The sequence below is a fragment of the Cariama cristata genome, unplaced genomic scaffold (genome assembly GCF_000690535.1).
Source record: "Cariama cristata isolate BGI_N322 unplaced genomic scaffold, ASM69053v1 scaffold8938, whole genome shotgun sequence".
NCBI lineage: Eukaryota > Metazoa > Chordata > Aves > Cariamiformes > Cariamidae > Cariama > Cariama cristata.
The window spans coordinates 47,651-65,861 of NW_009629391.1; the positions used below are offsets into that span (position 1 = coordinate 47,651).

The 18,211-nt window shown below is 40.3% G+C and overlaps 1 protein-coding gene across 1 annotated transcript in view; it reads left to right on the plus strand.

The window, feature by feature from the left end:
• Positions 1 to 18,211, plus strand: part of FNDC3B (fibronectin type III domain containing 3B) — a gene marked incomplete at its 5' end in the record, with an annotated part of 72,744 nt that overhangs the window by 43,320 nt on the left and 11,213 nt on the right. Inside the window, 10 exons of the mRNA XM_009705144.1 lie at positions 1,717 to 1,841; positions 4,460 to 4,634; positions 5,214 to 5,300; positions 8,283 to 8,421; positions 8,984 to 9,055; positions 9,559 to 9,677; positions 10,527 to 10,632; positions 12,440 to 12,612; positions 14,867 to 14,980; positions 17,130 to 17,279. Coding sequence (XP_009703446.1) covers positions 1,717 to 1,841; positions 4,460 to 4,634; positions 5,214 to 5,300; positions 8,283 to 8,421; positions 8,984 to 9,055; positions 9,559 to 9,677; positions 10,527 to 10,632; positions 12,440 to 12,612; positions 14,867 to 14,980; positions 17,130 to 17,279 — 1,260 coding nt within the window. The remainder of the gene's footprint in view (positions 1 to 1,716; positions 1,842 to 4,459; positions 4,635 to 5,213; positions 5,301 to 8,282; positions 8,422 to 8,983; positions 9,056 to 9,558; positions 9,678 to 10,526; positions 10,633 to 12,439; positions 12,613 to 14,866; positions 14,981 to 17,129; positions 17,280 to 18,211) is intronic.

The window sequence follows — 18,211 nt, forward strand, 5'->3', positions numbered from 1 at the left end:
TGTGCCATGCTGGAGATCTGCTTTATTGTTTCTAACTTGATGAAAACATTTTGGAGATGTACTACAAACATTTTATGGAGTTCTTCCTTCTGTGTTGCAATCTGAGTGAAAAGAAGTGGAAATTGATAGGGGCTGGAGAATGGGCCAGTGAAAACTGTATGTCCCACTCGGGCAATTTTGAGATCGTTAATGATGAAGTGATGTATTAAGCACGGAGGAAGAAGAACGTGTGGGAGGACAGGCAGAGCCCAAGAAGGCAGCAGCAGGTGAGGCTATTGGCCACAGTGAGGGACAGCCATATAAATAATTTTCCTGTTAGTCTGCCTAGGCATAGAAACATCGAGTCTTCTGTCAAGGTGGTGTATATCAGGTGAAATAAGTAGCCATGTCTATGGACAGATAATTAAAAATTGTAGGGTCAGGTGCCAAAAAATAGTAAATACCATGGCAGAGCTATGAAGTCAGAAGAAGTTGCAGAGGTGGGCAAAACTTTATCTCCTGCACCAGTTTGAGCCCATGGGTGTGCTTTGCTAGGTTTCTATTCTGGTGTGCTTTTGGGTACTTTGTAAGGTAATTGTCCATTAATTTTGTAGTCAAGTATTGAAATTAAAACTCCTTTAAACTGCTTCAGCTGAGGTAGCTGTTATTTATGTGGGGTTGAGCAATCTGTACCCCTTCTCCTGAAAGATTTCGAATTGACCATTTCCCACGTGTGGCATAGGATGAGACCAGATATTCTTTGTTGTCTTGGGGTCTCTGTCCTGCAAAAAACTCGGCTTTGTTTTTACCTCAGGGCATACCAAGTTGGGTTGGATTGAAAAGGTTTTCGTTTTGTTTTAAATGGGGAGGGGAACTTCTGAATGTCCTTGTCCTCAGCCGTGCCTGTTTGTACCTGATGTACCCAAGGAAGTACTTGAGAGTTGGAAAAGTGTCTCGATACCTCCTCTTGCTGCTTGCCCCATCTTGGCTTTGTCAGGGCTCATCATCGCTCCAGGTCACGTTGATATGAAGCTCCCATAAACCATACCTCTAGCATCCAAATTTCTTAACAAAGTTGCATGCTTTCCGACAAATCCTCTTTGCTCATCACATGCCTTATGCTCTGGGCAGTGGGATGGGTACAGAACATGGCACGTTAAATATGAATAAATCCATTTTGTCCTCAAGGGCATGGGGCTGAGCAGAGAGGGTTGCACCCAGGCTTGTCCTGTCCTCCTCAGGCGGTAGTCGCTGGGGTTGGCCGTGGGCTGGACCGTGGGGAGCGAGAGCCCTCTTGTGGGATGGAGAATTTCGGAAGGACCAGGCAGGGCTTCCGTGGGATTTGAGGTGCAGAGGTTAGCGCTTGCAAGAAATGTTGGTTACAGCTTTTCTGTGCTCCTATGACCGGGTCGATTCAGAAGTGAATTTCACCCTTAATTTGCATGCTTTTTTGCTAAGGAGTAGGATAAATTGCATTTCAAGCAGAATGACAGAGGCTGTACATACATCTCATGAAGATAAGAATCTGGAAAGAGGAAGAATCTGACAGCAGACTGACTGTGTTGATCTGTATTATTTTAGGTAGCATAGCAATGCTGTCGGTGGCTTACACAGCTTTCTTTGCACAGTGCCTGTATGAAAGCATCTAATTCTACTATCATTTAACAGCTCTTTTTAAAAAAAGAACTGCGTGGTTTTGTTTCATAGCTCTCCGATTACAGATTTCTCTCTTCCTAGGGAAAGAGGAACAGTGGTTTCAGAGAATGTTACTTTGGAAGCCAGAAGCATTGCAAGTTGACTAAACTTTGTCCAGCTTTGGGTTACACTTTTCGATTAGCAGCTCAGAATGACATCGGTACTAGGTAAGTTACCCAATGTACACATTTTCTTGAGAAAAAGTGGTAGCTGAGAAGTTTAGCTATCAATCACAGTGCAAAGAGGAGTTTCGGGGGGGATTTTTGTTTGGTTGGTTTCTCTCTTTATGGTTTTGAGTTAAATATCTGACATTTGCTCTATTATTAATGCTTTGGAGTAAGTGGCACCTTCCCTGGTGATATCATTCACCTCTCAGGGAATTGCCCTGTACCTTCAGCATGATGAGGTTCGCCTGAGAAGATAGACTCCTTTTGAGGTGTTAAATGGTGTTTTCTGGTCTATTCCTAATGCAAAAAGAATAAATCTGTTATATAAAATTCCCACTAGGGACCTCTGTGTACCAAGAAAAACAAGCAAGAGGAAGCTGAGTTACAGATCTTGAAAGGAATCTTGATGTATTTATTTTGCTGGTTTAAAGCAAAGCCCTTCTGTCTTTTTTTCAGCAGTACAGTCCCTTCCTTCTTCCGCAGGACTGGCAGGGCTGGCTGATGGGGTGGGAAAGAAGGGTGAGAGAGCCAGGACCAAGAGAGGACAGGCACACCCAAGGGCTCTGTAAGATAGGTTTCAGGTTCTGCTGTTTTTTGCACATGAACAGATGCATTCAGATGAAGATGATGAGAAATCAGACTTTATTGCAATCCTCTGGGAGCTGCTAGGGAGCACTGGGCTAAAACGTTACAGAGCTGAGGTCCAGAGTGTGCCCGAAGAGACATTGTGCTGCAGGGGCTGTGCGCTCCTGCGCTCACGGAAGGAAAGTAGGCCAGGAAAAGTTTAGCTGTGAAGCAGCTAAACATCCAGTGCTCTTGTATACTCGTTTATTGTCCTTCTTAGCTAAACAGGATTTAATCATTATTACAAGGACAGAAAAAGAAACACTAGTGGTATATAACAATGTGTTTTGCTGAGGGAGATTCCTGTATTGTTCTCTCTTCCAAAACACAAACCTCTTAGTAATACATAGCTTTAAAAAGTTTCTTTATTCATGTTCCTGTGTTTTCTCTCTGAGATGCGCTGGGACTGTTCACGTGTGCATAGAGTCCCGTTTGCCAACTTCTTGCTAGATTACTTCCCTCCCTATTGAAATAGTACTTGGTGTGGATAGAGAGAGAGGGAGAGGCTTGAGCTGGAGCTGCTGAGGGTAACTGGAAAGGGATTGCCAGTTTTGTACGAAGTTCCCAGTTTTGGCATCTCTTTTCTTTGCCAGGTTCCAGATTTTTAAAATATCTTAGGGCATGCTTCAGCCCTTCCCTCCCTTTTTTTCTTTGTTCTCTCTCTCTTTTTTTCTCAGGCTATTGAGGAGGGAGTGAACTAAGAGCTATATTTATGGTCAGTTGCACTGTGTTAATCTAAGAGATAAGCACCAACAGCACATGGCTTATTTTTATAGAGGGCACTCAAAATTGTGACACGATAATGTCATCTAACACTTCATATCCTAAGATGATTTTGGTTAGTCGTAATGGACTTACCATTTAAGATGATTTTTTGTCTTGTTCGGGTGTTAGTTATAGGTGCAATTTTATTTTTTTTTAAACTATAAGAATCTTTCAACAAATATGTTATTTTTGCAAAAGAAGACTCAGAAAATGGAGATGTGGCTTTTTGTGTGTGCTAAATTCATGTGATGCCTTTAAGGAGCAAAATAAATTTGTACTTTGGAAACAGAGATTTGAAAATTGCAGGAACGTTACCTTCAGTTGAGAGTTCTGATGATGTCCTGAAAATTCACCAAAACCTGTTGATTTTAAACTTTGTTCTCAAATTCCCATTGTACGTAATATATCCTGCATGGAGTATTAAGACAACTCTTCCTATACTTGTGCAACACAATTGCCTATTATGTTTCAAGGCATTATGTGCTGGGATTTAGACAAGATGAGAGTGTGCATTGCCTCTGCTGTGGATGTCCTCTCTGGTTGCAACCTGAGCTGTGCAAAAGAACGACTTTATGCTCAGCTTAAAATGCAGAGAAGTTTGGGAAAGGAAGGTCGGAAAGGAGTAGAGCCAGCCTGGAGGGTTGGAAGGTATCTGTGCGTGCACCAAACAGCTCCTACATGCTGCTGAGCATGTACGGTCATGACTGGATAAATTTTCCCTGCTTTCTTTGGAGAGGGATGTCTGAAACAGTGGGACTAGATTTGCTGAAGCACTTGGCTTTTGGAAATGTAGCTTAAATAGAAGTTGTATTCTGAGTTTACAAAAGGTGGAAACTGCATCTCAAGTTCAGCATCTAAAAATTGAACACTTGGGACTTTATTTCATAGGTTTTAGTTCCCCTTTGTTAAACAAGATTATCCTCTAGTTCAGAGTTAATAGTAAGTTAATAATTTTAGGCAATCAAATATTCTTTTTTCCAATATTACTGTGATGATACCTGTAAAAATGGCTGTGAGGACACATATAATCTGCATTTTTTTCTATTGTTAATTCTGGCATTTCCTAACTGGGTGCTCATCTTTTCCACCTAGGCAATTTTAGCATTGTCTAGATTTTTTTTGAAAATGTGAAATATTTCTCTAACTGCACTGAGGTTTGGCTTTTTTAGTTTTGTTTTTTGGGTGGTTTGTTTTTAGTTTTTAATCTTCCTCTCTCTGTCTCTGTGCAGTGGGTACAGCCAGGAGGTGGTATGCTACACTGCAGGTAATATTCCTCAGACCCCTTCTGCACCAAGGCTTGTTCGAGCTGGTGTTACGTGGATCGCATTGCAGTGGAATAAAGTAGAAGGCTGTACACCAGAGGAAGTGGTTTCTTACACCCTGGAAATTCAGGAAGAAGATAATGTAAGTACCATGTTACTAGAAAGTATACTGCATGACTTAAATTGAGTTTTCATTTATTAATTCAAGATCATTGAAAAGATTGTGGATTGCTCCTTTGGAGGGGCTTTTAGAGGTACAGAGTACTTGGCAGGATGGAGCTGTTCTGCTCCACAGCAGAATTATGAATCCGTAGCTAAAAATCTGTGCTGTGATCCATGATTACTTTACAAAGCTTCACAGGAGTCTGTAAGGTATAGGGCAGCTTGTCCTTAGCGAGTTCCGTCTGCTGCGTCCTTCTCACTGCTGTGTGGTGTGCTTGCATTCTCTCATCTCTCACTCCTATTTCTGTAACATATGTTAAACTGTCGTGATTGGTTTTGTGCTTATTTTACAGCAAAATTATAATATTCAGGTCAGTTGCAACATCCTTCTAGAAGGAAAATTATTGTGGTCTTGCAACTTAAAAGTAATGGTAATAATAAAAAAAGAGCACTCGACTGTAAACCCCCTTTGCTATAATGTGTTCTAGCTACAGACTGTAATACAGAGAGCACTTCCTCAGACTTCTCAGTTGTGGGAATTTGGTTTTGTTTTTTCTAGGATAGCGTGTTTCACCCAAAGTACACTGGAGAGGAGCAAGCCTGTACTGTGAAGAATCTCAGAAGAAGCACACAGTATAAATTCAGGGTAAAATGTTTTTCATCTTGTCATTGCATGGTATTTTCTGTACTGGGTTTTTTCCAGGCACTGTAGGGACCCTTTAGTACTACCTCCAAAATTGAGTCATCAAATACAAATTTGCTTTATACTGTGACCTAATAGATTAAACTGTTAGTTGTATTTTAACTTTTATCACAGGAGATGCTCATTGCTCAGCCTTTTTGAAGCAAGCATAGTTCTCTGTACCATGTAGTGTCAGGTACGATGCTGTAGAAGTGTGGCTCAGGGCGTGAGGTGGTTGTAGTCGGCTGTATTGCTCCCCAAAAACCTGATCCATGGTCACGAATCTGTAAGGAGCCCAGCAAGCAAAGCCTCCTTCCCCTGCTCAGGGGCCTCTCTTCCCCTGACATGCAGAAATCGAAGCTTTTCTGTCTCATATGTACGTGTGACTGGTTTTGGAGCTGGTTTTTTAGCGAGTGTTGGTATCTCCTGCTCTGTGGGTGCTCCTAAATACACACCTGCCAAGAGAGATGCTCTGAAGTCTTTTTGCAAACACACAATTCAGTCGTCTGCCTCGCTGCTGCTGAAGCTGTCCAGCACAACACAAGTGCCGGGTGCGGCTATCGAGGAGAAGACGGTGTGGTTTTTACCGGAGGGCCTGAGGTGCGGGCTGTCCGCCGCAGCGGCTCAGCAAAGGCGGGAGCCGAGCGGGGCTCCACAAGATGGCGTTCGGCCGCGCCGCCCGGGGCGCTGCCGTCCCTCCGGAGATGGCGAGCAGCTGTCTGGAAAGCCACCGTCCGCCGTACTCCCGCGTTGCCAGAGAGAAAAGGTGTCTGGAAGCAGCTTCGTGTCACTTGTGAACAGCGCAGGGAGAGAAGGGTGCCATAGGTTTGTGCTGATTCAAAAAAATTTGGCTTGTGTAGGGCTTGGTATATTCAGGAGGAACAACAAAAAAAAACTTTACCCAAAGACTTATTTAAATCCTTATAAAAAACTTTGTATATATTCCTTTGTGAGACTGAAGACCTTGTGATGTTGCATGAACTACCTAAAGAACTGGAAAGTTACTGTGATGTCGCTCAGAGATGATGCCTTTTAGTTTAGCATTGTAAAAACTGCTGTGACTGTCTGAGGGAAAAGGATGGTTAGTGCCTATCTGCAGCCCTGCTTTCAAATTAAATGTCAATTTTAAAAAACTGGGTTGATTTCAGAGCAAACTTGCAGCCTCACTGGCTATGAGCACGACTTGGATCCAACCTGGCACTGAGATATTCCCTTGTTGCATGCGGACCAGCGTTAGGTATGGAACTTGGGGAAGGATCTCCAAAACTATAAAACAAAACAAACAAACAAAACCAAACACAGACACCATAGGATCACAGCAGTGTTTTAAAACTCATGATGGGGCCTGTCTGGCAAGTTCTAGGCTTATCTTTGAACCTGGGCAAAATATGGTTCTTTGGGGAACCTCCTTAATAATGAAGAATTAAGGAGGAAATTTAATTCATGCCAGACAATGTGTGCTTACAGAGGAGACATCCTGCTAACATTTTTGATGAAATAAAGGTTGGTTAATTAAAGTGACAATGGTAGTGTAATACACTGTCGTAAAGGCATTTGTTCAGTACCGAGTGAGGGTTTGGCACAGAAGGGCAAATGATACCAAACACAAGGTGTAGAAGCCTCGTTCTCTGAAGTGTTTGACGTGTTGGCATAGAAGGGAATCACCAATGGCTGTTTCTAGTGAGATTCCACAAAAAGCAGTGCTCTGTATACGATTTCATAATTTCATCAGTGACCTGGAAACAAAGTTTTACTTTTATTTCTACAGAGAGGATGGGGGTCTATAAGTTGCAGAAGCTGTGGCTCTGAAAAAGTGTTGAAGATCCTGCTTGAGCAATCAATTTAATATGAATTTTCAGTTCCTGCTGGACTAGTGCAATCTTGAGCTGTGTACATAGGGGAAATGTATAAATGTTGCGTTACCTTTGTAGCTTACACTCACTAGAGGTGTTCCTGGGATATTTGTCTAGCTCATGTATCTAGTGTTCATGGCAAGATGTCTTAAATTGGAGAATAGTGAGAGAACCAAGAGATGATACATGGGAGTTGATAGTGGCTCTAGTGGCTTGTTTAAAGCAAGCATATGGGCTAGAGAACCTCAGTTACTTTTTCTGCCTTAAAAATTGCAAATTGTTTTCCTCAGATGCCTGTATTAGGAGATGATCGAAATGACTGGTCCTGAGAATAAGCAAGTTTCCCAAGTGGAAAAGTTCTTACTAACTTATATTTACAATTATAATATGTATTTTATTACTGACTTCCTTGGCAGCAGATCTCTGTCGTAGAGACTAGCATGAGCTAATGCAGCTCTAAGCAGCCACAAACCATTGGACCAGTTGGGATTTCATGTATGATCCTGATCTGCTCACACTTCTTGCTAGATCCTCATGTCTTCTCTTAGCTTAGCAACCTTCTCCCTGAAGTCAGCAGAAGGTGTTCTTGAGTAGAGACAGAGGATTTGGCTGAGTTTTCTTTGTGCACATCCTGCTCATTTCAGTGGCTGCAGATTACGTGTTTCTTATTTGTGTGTCATGCTACTTAAGCTTTTAATTGTGTGATTACTGATACTCTGAATTAATTTGTTTTAAATAGCGGCTTGAAATACCTCCAAAGCAAAAATAGCATAGTTATTGTCATAGTTTTCATCTTTTATGAGTAAATTACTGCAAGTTGCCATGTGACTTTTTTTTAAGAGGGAAAAACAGCAGCACTCTTATCTTAAACATGTCATGATCTATTGCTAGTGGGGGGCGAAAAAGTCAATATGGTTTGTAAAGAAACAACGTGACAATCTAGTATCTGTTATTAGAATCCCACACGTTTTGTTAGGATGTGACATACTTTCCAGTTTAATGATATTTGTGCAATTACTAAGAAGTCTCATGCAGAACTGTCAGAAAAGCAGTAACAGTCAACAATGGTAAACTTGTTGTGGTTTTGTTTCAGCTGTTTGCTTCTAATGTGGAAGGAAAGAGTTCTCCCAGCGAAGTGTTGGTCTGTACAACAAGCCCAGACAGGCCAGGACCTCCGACCAGACCCGTTATTAAGGGACCAATAACATGTCATGGCTTTAGTGTGAAGTGGGGTAAGCCACTTCAGTTTGTCATAGTAGAGCTTTTTTGGATCATATTAAATTCAAATAAAGTTATGTAAATATGCATTAGAACTTTTTTCATGCTACTTCTCAGTCTAAAATTGAATGTGTTTGGAGAGCTTTACAGCTTTATTTTTTTAATATTTTAAAAGATGTGTAGAGACTCTTAAGTTTTCAGAATCAAAAATGTTGCTTGTTTTTATTGACTGATTTGCATTTGCACTCAAGTGCATCTTCAGGCTTTTCACCTTCCATTTCATGTCCTGTTGCAGCATCGTTCCAGCTGCTTCAGTTATCGATGGGGCTAGCCTCCATGCTGCATCTCTTTCAATGCTTTTTCTGTACATTTTCTTTCTAGTATCATTATGCAGCCGCCTTATTCTGACGCATGCTGAAAACATCTGCTACCCTCTTCAGCTATAGACTCCTTGGTGTAGTTAGTGTATGGGAGCTTGTGGAGGAGAAGGAGCAGAATCAGAAACAGATTCTGTAATCTTTTTGTTGTATTTCACTCCTAATCTTGATTTACTAACAACGTGCCTTATTTTTTCAGATCCTCCACAGGATAATGGTGGTTCAGAAATTCTGAAGTATCTACTAGAGATTTCTCAAGGAAGTCCAGAAGGTAAACTTGAAATAAACCATCGCTGTTTCAATCCATTATGGCTACTATAAAGAAGCACTGACCCTTTGGGCTAGTATTGTTATTATCATTTATGCACTAATGCTGTACATATGATTGAAACTGAGTTACATACTTGCAGCCCTAAAAATTACAGGATTCCTGGGAGAGTTTGTGTTGGGTTTTGGGGAGTTTTTGTTGTGTTTTTATAAGTATGCTCTTTTTCTCTAATACGGGTGGAATTTTAGGGTGTATGGGTGAACCTACTGTTTGATTTCATGTTTTTCATATATTTTAGAAATATTTATATTTGTAAGTATATGTGTTTGTATATATGTCTATGTGTATCTTTAAATGAGAATGATATTCATAGTAAAATTAACACTAATGACTTTCCTGAAATACATAATTTGTGGAAGACCACATTAAGGATTTTCTTTCCTTCTAGACACTCCTAAACTTGATTCATTATACTTCTCTAAACCTGGATATATCTCATTTTTTAGCAAATCAGTGGGAAGTGGCATATAGTGGATCGGCTACAGAATATACCTGTACTCACTTGAAACCAGGCACTTTGTATAAACTTCGGGCGTGCTGTATCAGCACTGGCGGACACAGTCAGGTGAGTGTTACTTAACAGTAAGGACCATTGGTTTTATATTTTTCAGAGATTTATCTGCCATTTTTGGTGAAAGATTTCTGCTTTAAAAATAAGGTGAATATTTTTCCTGTAGCACAGTAAAACTATACTGATTGCAGTTAATCTTATGTTGCAAGTTGCTGAATTTTAGAAGACTGAAGACTTCTGTGTATACTCGATGGGGTTTTTTTTCAGGCAAATTGCAATTTAGTGAGATTTGGTTTCCTCAAAACCAATCTGTAAGTGTTTAGACTTCTGCTAGAAAAGACCATCATGTTTATCTGATCTGGTCGCTTGCATGAGAAAGGCCACAGACTCTTATATACATGAACCTGTACTGACCGAAGCTGGTGACTGGAGATGCAGTATGGGTTGTTTGTTGTAACCATTAATTACCTTTCATATAGCTCAGTTCTTCTTTAAATTTTTGGGTTCCATTTTCCAGCCACTGATTCCTGTCATTCCCTTCTTTGATTTAAAATCATTTCAGTACCTACAGTTTTATTCCTTCTGCTTTGATTTTTTTTTTTTAATGATTGAGTACTTTAGGCCTTGATGTTATTTTAAAAAGGAAAATTAAAATAAAGAACCCCACAACATTAGCCATCAAAGTTTCCTGTGCCACAGTTTTGAGTATGCTAATGAAAGAACTCTATTAATTGCATTTATAAGTAACATACTCGATAGTATCTCCTATGCTTTATTGTTCATATAAATTTCTGTTAAGTGGTTGTTGTAAAAATCAATTTTTTGTGCTACTTTCTAATCATGCTTCACTCTGTAGGCAGTAGTTGTACCGGAGAGCTAACTTCAGCTCCTGTTCTCTTCCAGTGTTCTGAAAGTTTACCTGTCCGTACACTAAGTGTTGCACCAGGTCAGTGCCGGCCACCAAGAGTTTTGGGGAAACCGAAGCACAAAGAAATACAGCTACAATGGGGTAAGCCGTTGGAGCATCTCGCTGCTGAATAGCTTTGATCTTGATGGTTAGTTGCTGAACTTGGCTTAGCTTTTATTTCTGTTGCTAGACCTTGTGAAAAATTGCAGTGTATTCTGTTCACTGGGAAGTACGAAGCAAAGTCCAGTGAAGTCTGTGCAAGTCAGAAGTGCAACTTCGCATCAACTGCTCTGGCTCTGTATTGGGTTTCTGAACTTAGCTGTCCTTTAGGCCTCATACTGTACTGCCATTTTTATTTTAGTTAGGTCCTGTCTTTGTCAGGACTATAAAATATCAGCTATTTTACAATATCTGTCCTTTTATTGCAAAACCACCATGTGATTCAAGATCTTCTTTATTCCTTTGCAATATTGACTTAGCCGAAGAATTTTGCTACTTCTAATGTAAAACTTCTGTCAGATATTTGAGTGAGAACATTTTGAGGCTTTTGGGTGGTATTTAAACTTTGATCCACAGTATAACACACACAATCCGCTGGACGTCTGTAATTTCACAAGGGACTTGGACCATGGACATGACACTAAACTGTCAAAAAATGCACATTTTTCAGAATGCAAGATACATGCCAGTATCCAACAGATTTTTTTCTTTATTACAATAATCTTAAAGCATCCAAGATTTTTTGTGGCAACATTCATTAAGCTCAATTGTGGAGCAGTACCATTTCTAACTGACAAATATATCTCAACACCAGTATGAAAATTCACCTGTGCATCCAAGATACCATGTTGTGTCCTGGAAGACTGATCCCCTTATGGTGCAGCACTGCTTTTCAGAACCTCAGGCAGGTTGATTCTGTGGTACTGGCTTGTAACATGACATACAAATATTATCAAATATGTTGTTTTCATGGAGAAAAAAGTGCCCACAATAAAACAGATACAGGTACAGAAAACAAATTGAGTTTCCCAAAAAGCTGTTATTCCAAGTGAAGCGCAGGGTTTAGATCGTCGTACAGAGATTTAGAATCTCATAAATGTTAGCGGTGTGACTAATAAAGTTCAAGGATGGCAGTTGTTCGTACTTCTCTTGGGTGTTAATGAGGCTTTGCCAGAAACCCCATGTATTAGTAGTGGTTTTGGAGTGTACATGACCCACCTCAGCCTCTGCTCACCCATAGCCAGTGGCCAAGATTGGGTCAGACAGCCACCATGTGCCTCCTCATTTCTGCCTATCCCAGAATGGGTGTATTCAGCACTAGTCCCGTTCTTCGTGCAGCTTTCTGTACCTTTTCTCCTGCCTGACCAATTTTTTTGCACACACCAGCTTTGATATTGGAGGAAAGAAGTAGAGTAGCTTTTTTTTTTTTTTTTCCCTTAGCTACTGGTAGCTACTGTGTTCTGCTTAAAACTTAGCTGGGCACCTCCTGGCATCAAATGCGCCTTCCCAGGGTGACAGATAATTGCCTTGGGGGAGCTGCTGCTCTTGCATGTGACAGTCTGACCTGGTGAATGTTTAGGGCTAAGAGTAATTGTATTCATTTGCTTTAAATCAGTCGGGTACATGGATGAGATATTGCAGGTAAGGCATCTGCTGAAGAGGAAAATCATTGTTGGTAGTGTGGGTGTGTTTGTGTGTGTATAGCTAGATAGTGTGTGTTTGTGTATATGTATATCTATGCACACACACACATGTATTTCTGTGGTATGTGAAGTAAAAAATTAATATATATATGCACACATATGTCTGTACACATATACACACACATATATGTGGTATGTGAAGTAAAAAATTAATCTTGCTGGCATATGTCCTTATGTTATTAATGAATTGTGTGATTTCTTTCTAGATGTCCCTCTGTCAGAAAGTGACTGTCCCATCTCAGAGTACAGTGTAGAAATGACAGAACCTGAAGAAGTTGTTTCTGAAGTGTATCATGGGCCTGACGTGGAGTGCACTGTCAGCAACCTTCTTCCTGGAGCAACATACCGGTTCAGAGTGAGAGCTTTGAACGATGGTGGGGTACGTGCAGCGTGCTGGAGCATGCTTTGGCTTTTTCTCGCTGGAGGTGGTACTGTGGCTGAGATGGGCAGGTCTGGAAAGTGATTGTGTTAGTGGTGGTGATCAGAAAGGTGAAGGGGAGATGGGCAAAAGAAATTAAAGTGAGAAATACTTAAAGGAACTTTTGAGGAAGAGCTGCAGTTTTAAATCTGGTACTCTTTTTTAAAAGGAGATTTCAAGTACTAATGTGATTTGACTGGCCCAAATCAGCTGCATGAAAATATGCAAAATCCCTGCTAAAAGTCATGTGTGCTTACAAGGAGGACACTGTTTATTCCCCTTCCAGTGCATTCCTTATTTTTGTTTAAAATTTTACTGAAATTTCTGAAATTTCACTTAGGTATTCATATATTTTGAGGAAAGCTTGCATTCTTAATGTTTTTTTTGTTTTGATTTGAAAAAAATAACATGCTTTATGGATTTCGTGATTTTTTTTTTGTTACATGATTTCCTTGGAAGATGTGCCTTCTCAAATATGTTGGAAATTCTATCTGTTGTCCACAGACATCTGTTCAAAGATCTTGTTGATTTAGTGAGGTTTGGGTTGGTTCTGCTTGCTTTTGTGAGAGCATCTTTCCAAGGATTTTTTGTAAAGGCAGTCTCAGCCAGAGTACATGCGTATTGATGTGTTTGTTCCCAGGGAATCTTGATGACAACATGACGCAAAGGTTTAAAGTTATTCACTTACAGGGAGAAGTTCTGTTAAAACTTAACGTAGGTATTAGAAAAATATGTAAGACTGTAAATACCCACTCTTGTTTTTGTGAAAAATGAATTAAATATGTATGGAGAGATTGGATTTGCTTGCTGGAATGAAAGCCATTGCCTACCTGGTAGCTTTGGGTATGTGATGCCTTGCCTTTTTTTTCCTTTTATTTTTTTCTCTTTTCCTGTTTTTCTTTTTTTTTTGCAAAACAACTTTTCAAGTTGTGAAGCATTTCTAGTCCTACCCTTTGTTAAATGAGGGGGCTGGTTTTGGTTTGGTCGGGTTTTTTTACCAGATGCAAAATGGAGGAGGGCATTCTTTACCAGGTGCAAACACCTGTCTTCCATTCAGTAAAGAAAATAGCAGAAGTCAATAAATGAGGTTTTTTGGAGTGTGCGTTCTTTGTAATTCAAACAAAGCCATCACTGTTAGCCTTTCTTGATAGCGCACATACTGACACGTGTCTGTTGAGAGTTTTTCTGGGGTTCATAATTTCAGTGTTGTTCAGCCTTTGTAGTGGCTCTTTTTTTCATACTTGCTAGCGTTGCATTCCAAAATGAGTAAATATCAGTGTTTTTCCTCTAATTGTTTCCAGCGAAGCTCCTTTCTTCTGGAGAATGATTTCTAATTAGCTTGGAGATGTACTGAACAAACTTCATTATCCCACAGAGGAGGCCTCAGAAAGGCTATTTCCACTGTTATCTCTCTCCTGTCATCACAGAATCATAGAATGGTTTGGTTGGAAGGGACCTTAAACGCCATCTAGTTCCAACCCCCCTGCCATGGGCAAGGACACCTGTCCTCGCACTGCTGGCTGAAGCCAGTTTTCCAGAGTCTTGAAAATTGTCTTGTCTTTTCCTAATATGCATTTAAATTATTCTCCTATCAAGGGCTCAAAAGTTGTCTGAGCAGTTGTCTTGGCTGCCTGGGGAGCTAAGGCATTACACAGCATGTGTGCAGCATGCCCCGGCACGTTGAACCCAGACTGGGGCTCCATCACATGCTGTCCTTTTATAATTAACATGTGACAGACATTTCATATAAAAGAAGCTGGGTTTGGATTCCAGTATGTGCTTTACTATTGCTGTGCTCCTCCTTATATCTGCGAGAATCCAGTTATGCCTGGCTACGGCACAGACATGCAAACACATTACTTGAAGGTAAGGTAGAGGGACACAAACTGTTCCTCAGTTACTCTGTTGCTGAGTGCACATTCTCACTCTGGGGTAAATTGGAGGTGGCTTACGCTTTCACGGGCACTCACCGCTGCACAGGAGGAGGTACGTGCTGTCTGCTCGTACCTGACCTTACCTCATATTTTAACTTTGCAATAATTTACATGGTCTCATACAGAACTCTGGTATTTGGTGCCGAGTTTTGGAAAGCCTGGTCTATCTCTGAGAAAGTTTATTGCATTGAAAAAGTTTGTGTGCTGTTCTTGGAAAGTCTTTAAGGAATGTGAGGTGGGTGTACACTTAATTAATATACAGACCCCTTGTTTCCCTCTAGTATGGGCCATATTCGGAAGCTACAGAAGTCACCACAGCAGCAGGACCACCCGGCCAGTGCAGAGCACCTTCCCTGTCCTTTCTGTCTGACACACGTGTACTTGTAAGCTGGGAGGTAAGTCAGGTACCCTGATTGTTTAATTTCCATCTTTTCTAAACTAATACGGTCACCGCAAAACTTGAAAGCTAGCTTGGGAACTATTCCCTGGTTTGGAACTTTAGGAACTTTTTTTTTTTGGCAAGAAAACCATATGTGGAAACTCTTCTATTGTAGAAAATCATCTTCTCTACTTTTCTCTTTAAAGAATTGCATAAAGTCAATCATGAGTCATCCAGACCAGGATTCAGACACAAGACCTCCTACGCTGGCGTCAGATGATAGAGCACTGGTCGGGTAGAAGTGCTCTCTGCAGGCTTTTAGTATGTCAGTGTGTCCTGGGGTGGAATTGTGAAGGCAAATATTTGATTTTGGCTGAAGCTGGAGTCTCTGATATGAAATTAACTCTGCACAAATGCTTATGATGTAGTTAGGTTTTGTTTCTTCAAAAATTGTTTGTCTCTTCCCCAAATATTTACTTTTATTTTAGTTTGTGTGCATTCCTTCTCCATTCTCCAGGTTCTTGGACATTGAACTCTTAAAATAAGTCTTGGCTGAAATGCTGAGGGGTTGATCGGTGTCATTAAAAAAAAAAAAGTTATGTAATTAAGGCAGAAAGGAAAGGATGTTGTCATAAGTAACCTTGTGATATGGAGCACTGGGGCTGTAGTTCTGCCACAGACTTGGACTGAAAACTGTTCCAGCCCTACATCTGTTGGGTCCTTCCACAAAAGGATGCCCCTGTTGAGGGAGAAGTTACTAATGTTCCCGAGATGCTCAAATAAATTGATTGTGCTAACAACATATCTAGATACAAACATAATCTGAATTTAATTTTATAATGAAACAGGTGCGTTTGGTGCAGTTTAGGGGTATTTGTTAATTCTTGCAGTATTTTGTGATGCTAAGCTAGAAGTCACACTAAACTTCTAAATGTTTTAATGCGTGTATGGACAGGCATTTGCTCTCTCCAACCATGAGCGAATGCAACAGCGTTTCTGGTAGTCTCTGTATTCATATGCAGGATATATTTGTTTATTCTAGCTAAAAATGAAGCTGTGGAAGGAGTAATGTGGTTTGCAGTGGTTACATTTTCTGAGTCTATCATTTTTTGGCTGATATGAATATGAAAGAAAAACAGCGGAGGACCATGGATTTTTTTTGTCTGGCTAGAGAGCACACCGTGGTTCCTAATATGTCTTTTTTACACATTGTTTTAAAATGCTGGCTTAGCAGTTCAGAATACTCCTACTATAATAGCTGGAGACTCAGCAACAGAGCTAGAGAAGCCCACGTGCATGTGCAGGATGGCCATTGTGGCATGCAGCAATACTCTGCATCCTTTTACTGGAAAGTATACCTTGCATGCCCTAATCACAAAGTCTTTGTCATATCCTAGACCACACCTCTGCACGTAAAGCAGTGATTCCCTGAACTGCTTCAGTCCACACAGTACAGCTCTAGATAGTTCTGGTAAAAACACAAAATACTTTGTTTTGAGAAGCATGACACTATGGCTGCACTAGCCCATCTCCAGCAAATTCAGGTATTTATTCTATATTCCCCTAGACTTCAGGATGATAAAGGGATTGCTGAGGACATACAGATCCCGTAAGAGTCTTTTTGTGGGCATTAATGTACCCGGGTCTACACTCATGTGTCCCATACTGGGACCATTAGCTTGATGGGTGCCTTTCACCAAAAACCTCAGATGAGCTCCTCGCTTGTTGAGGTTGTTCTTTTCTCAATAACATGGGTAACTACTTCAGGCTTGAAGGCTAGCTCTTCCAGAGCTGTGTTTTGATCACTCGACTAGGGTGCACTAGATTGATGCTTTTTTGTGTTCTCCACCGTTGTGCTTCTGCCAAGCCAGTAGAGACAGAATTTATTCCTGAGTGTCCTGATGAAAAGCAAAGTAGCTGCATACACTTTCTCATTTCTCTGAATGTCTATCAGCTCATTTTTGTGCAGAATTGGCCTGTTTCAGTAACCTGTTAGGGAGCGCTAATGCAGTGCCTTTACATTTGCAGCAGTAACGGTGTATTAATTTAAAAATAAGGGTTGGTGGGGTTCCCCCCCCCCGTAGTACTTTATTCCTTACCCTGTGAAACACAGGAGTCTGAAGTGCTCATTTCTGAATTGAACCATGTAAATATTTGTGTTGCAGAGTCCTGAATGTTCTGGTGCTGACATCTCTGAATACAGATTAGAGTGGGGAGAAGATGAGGAATCTCTACAACTTGCATATAATGGCACAGACACCTGTTTTGAAATAAGTGAATTGTCAGCAGCAGCACATTACTACTGTAGGCTACAGGTATGGAAATTACGAGGTTTAGCATGCATTGCAATCTAAGATGGAAACAGGGTTTCCTTCCACAGTGTTTTTATTTTTATCATTAGCCGCTATGAAGTTATGTGCCCTGTAGGTCAGAAGGAATGTATGTTTATTTTAAATAATGCAGACTGTTGCTATATAACTGAACAGTTTAGATTTTGCACAATTCAAAGTGTTAAACAAGGGAATTGGTATAACTTTTAGCTCTTGAAAATTGCTCTTGTGCATTATGTGGTTTATTTTTGGTGAATAATGCTTTTAACAGCTGCCTTGCCCTCTGATATTAAAACAAAATTATAATGTTTTAGGCAATTTCAAAAAAAATTATTTTTTTCTTGGTAATGAGGTGTAAAGAACATCTGCCTCCCAACTGGACATTGAAGATTCCCCTAATTTAAATAAAAAACTCCAAATCTGTTTCATTTATCAAGTAAAGCAAACCAGCTGAGTAGATTCCTGTGTATGTAGGAGATGGTAGCTGCCAGAAAGTCGGTCCTCATCTTTATTATTTTGTCTCACATTTGTAAGATTGGATCTCGTATAGGGTCTCTATATGATTTCTTTTTCTTTGATCTCTCTCTCTCATATTATTTTCAGCAAAAAGTAACAGTTAAAGTCTATTTCTTACATATATACATATATGAACATAAAAATACAGCACTTTTTCTCCTTTATATCTACTGAAAAATAAATAGAAATTGAAGTAAGTGGGAATGAAGAATGGGAGTGAAGTAAAAATATTTTTGCCCAAGATACTCTTCCATAGGATTTATTTGTATGTGAAGACAGAATACCACCAGTAATCCAACCAAAAGTTCATGTACCCACCCAGCTGGCAATGTGTGGACCACCCAGGGTTGTTTCTTTGATCAGGAACAACATGCTTCTATTGAGTGTTTCTTTTTTTTTTT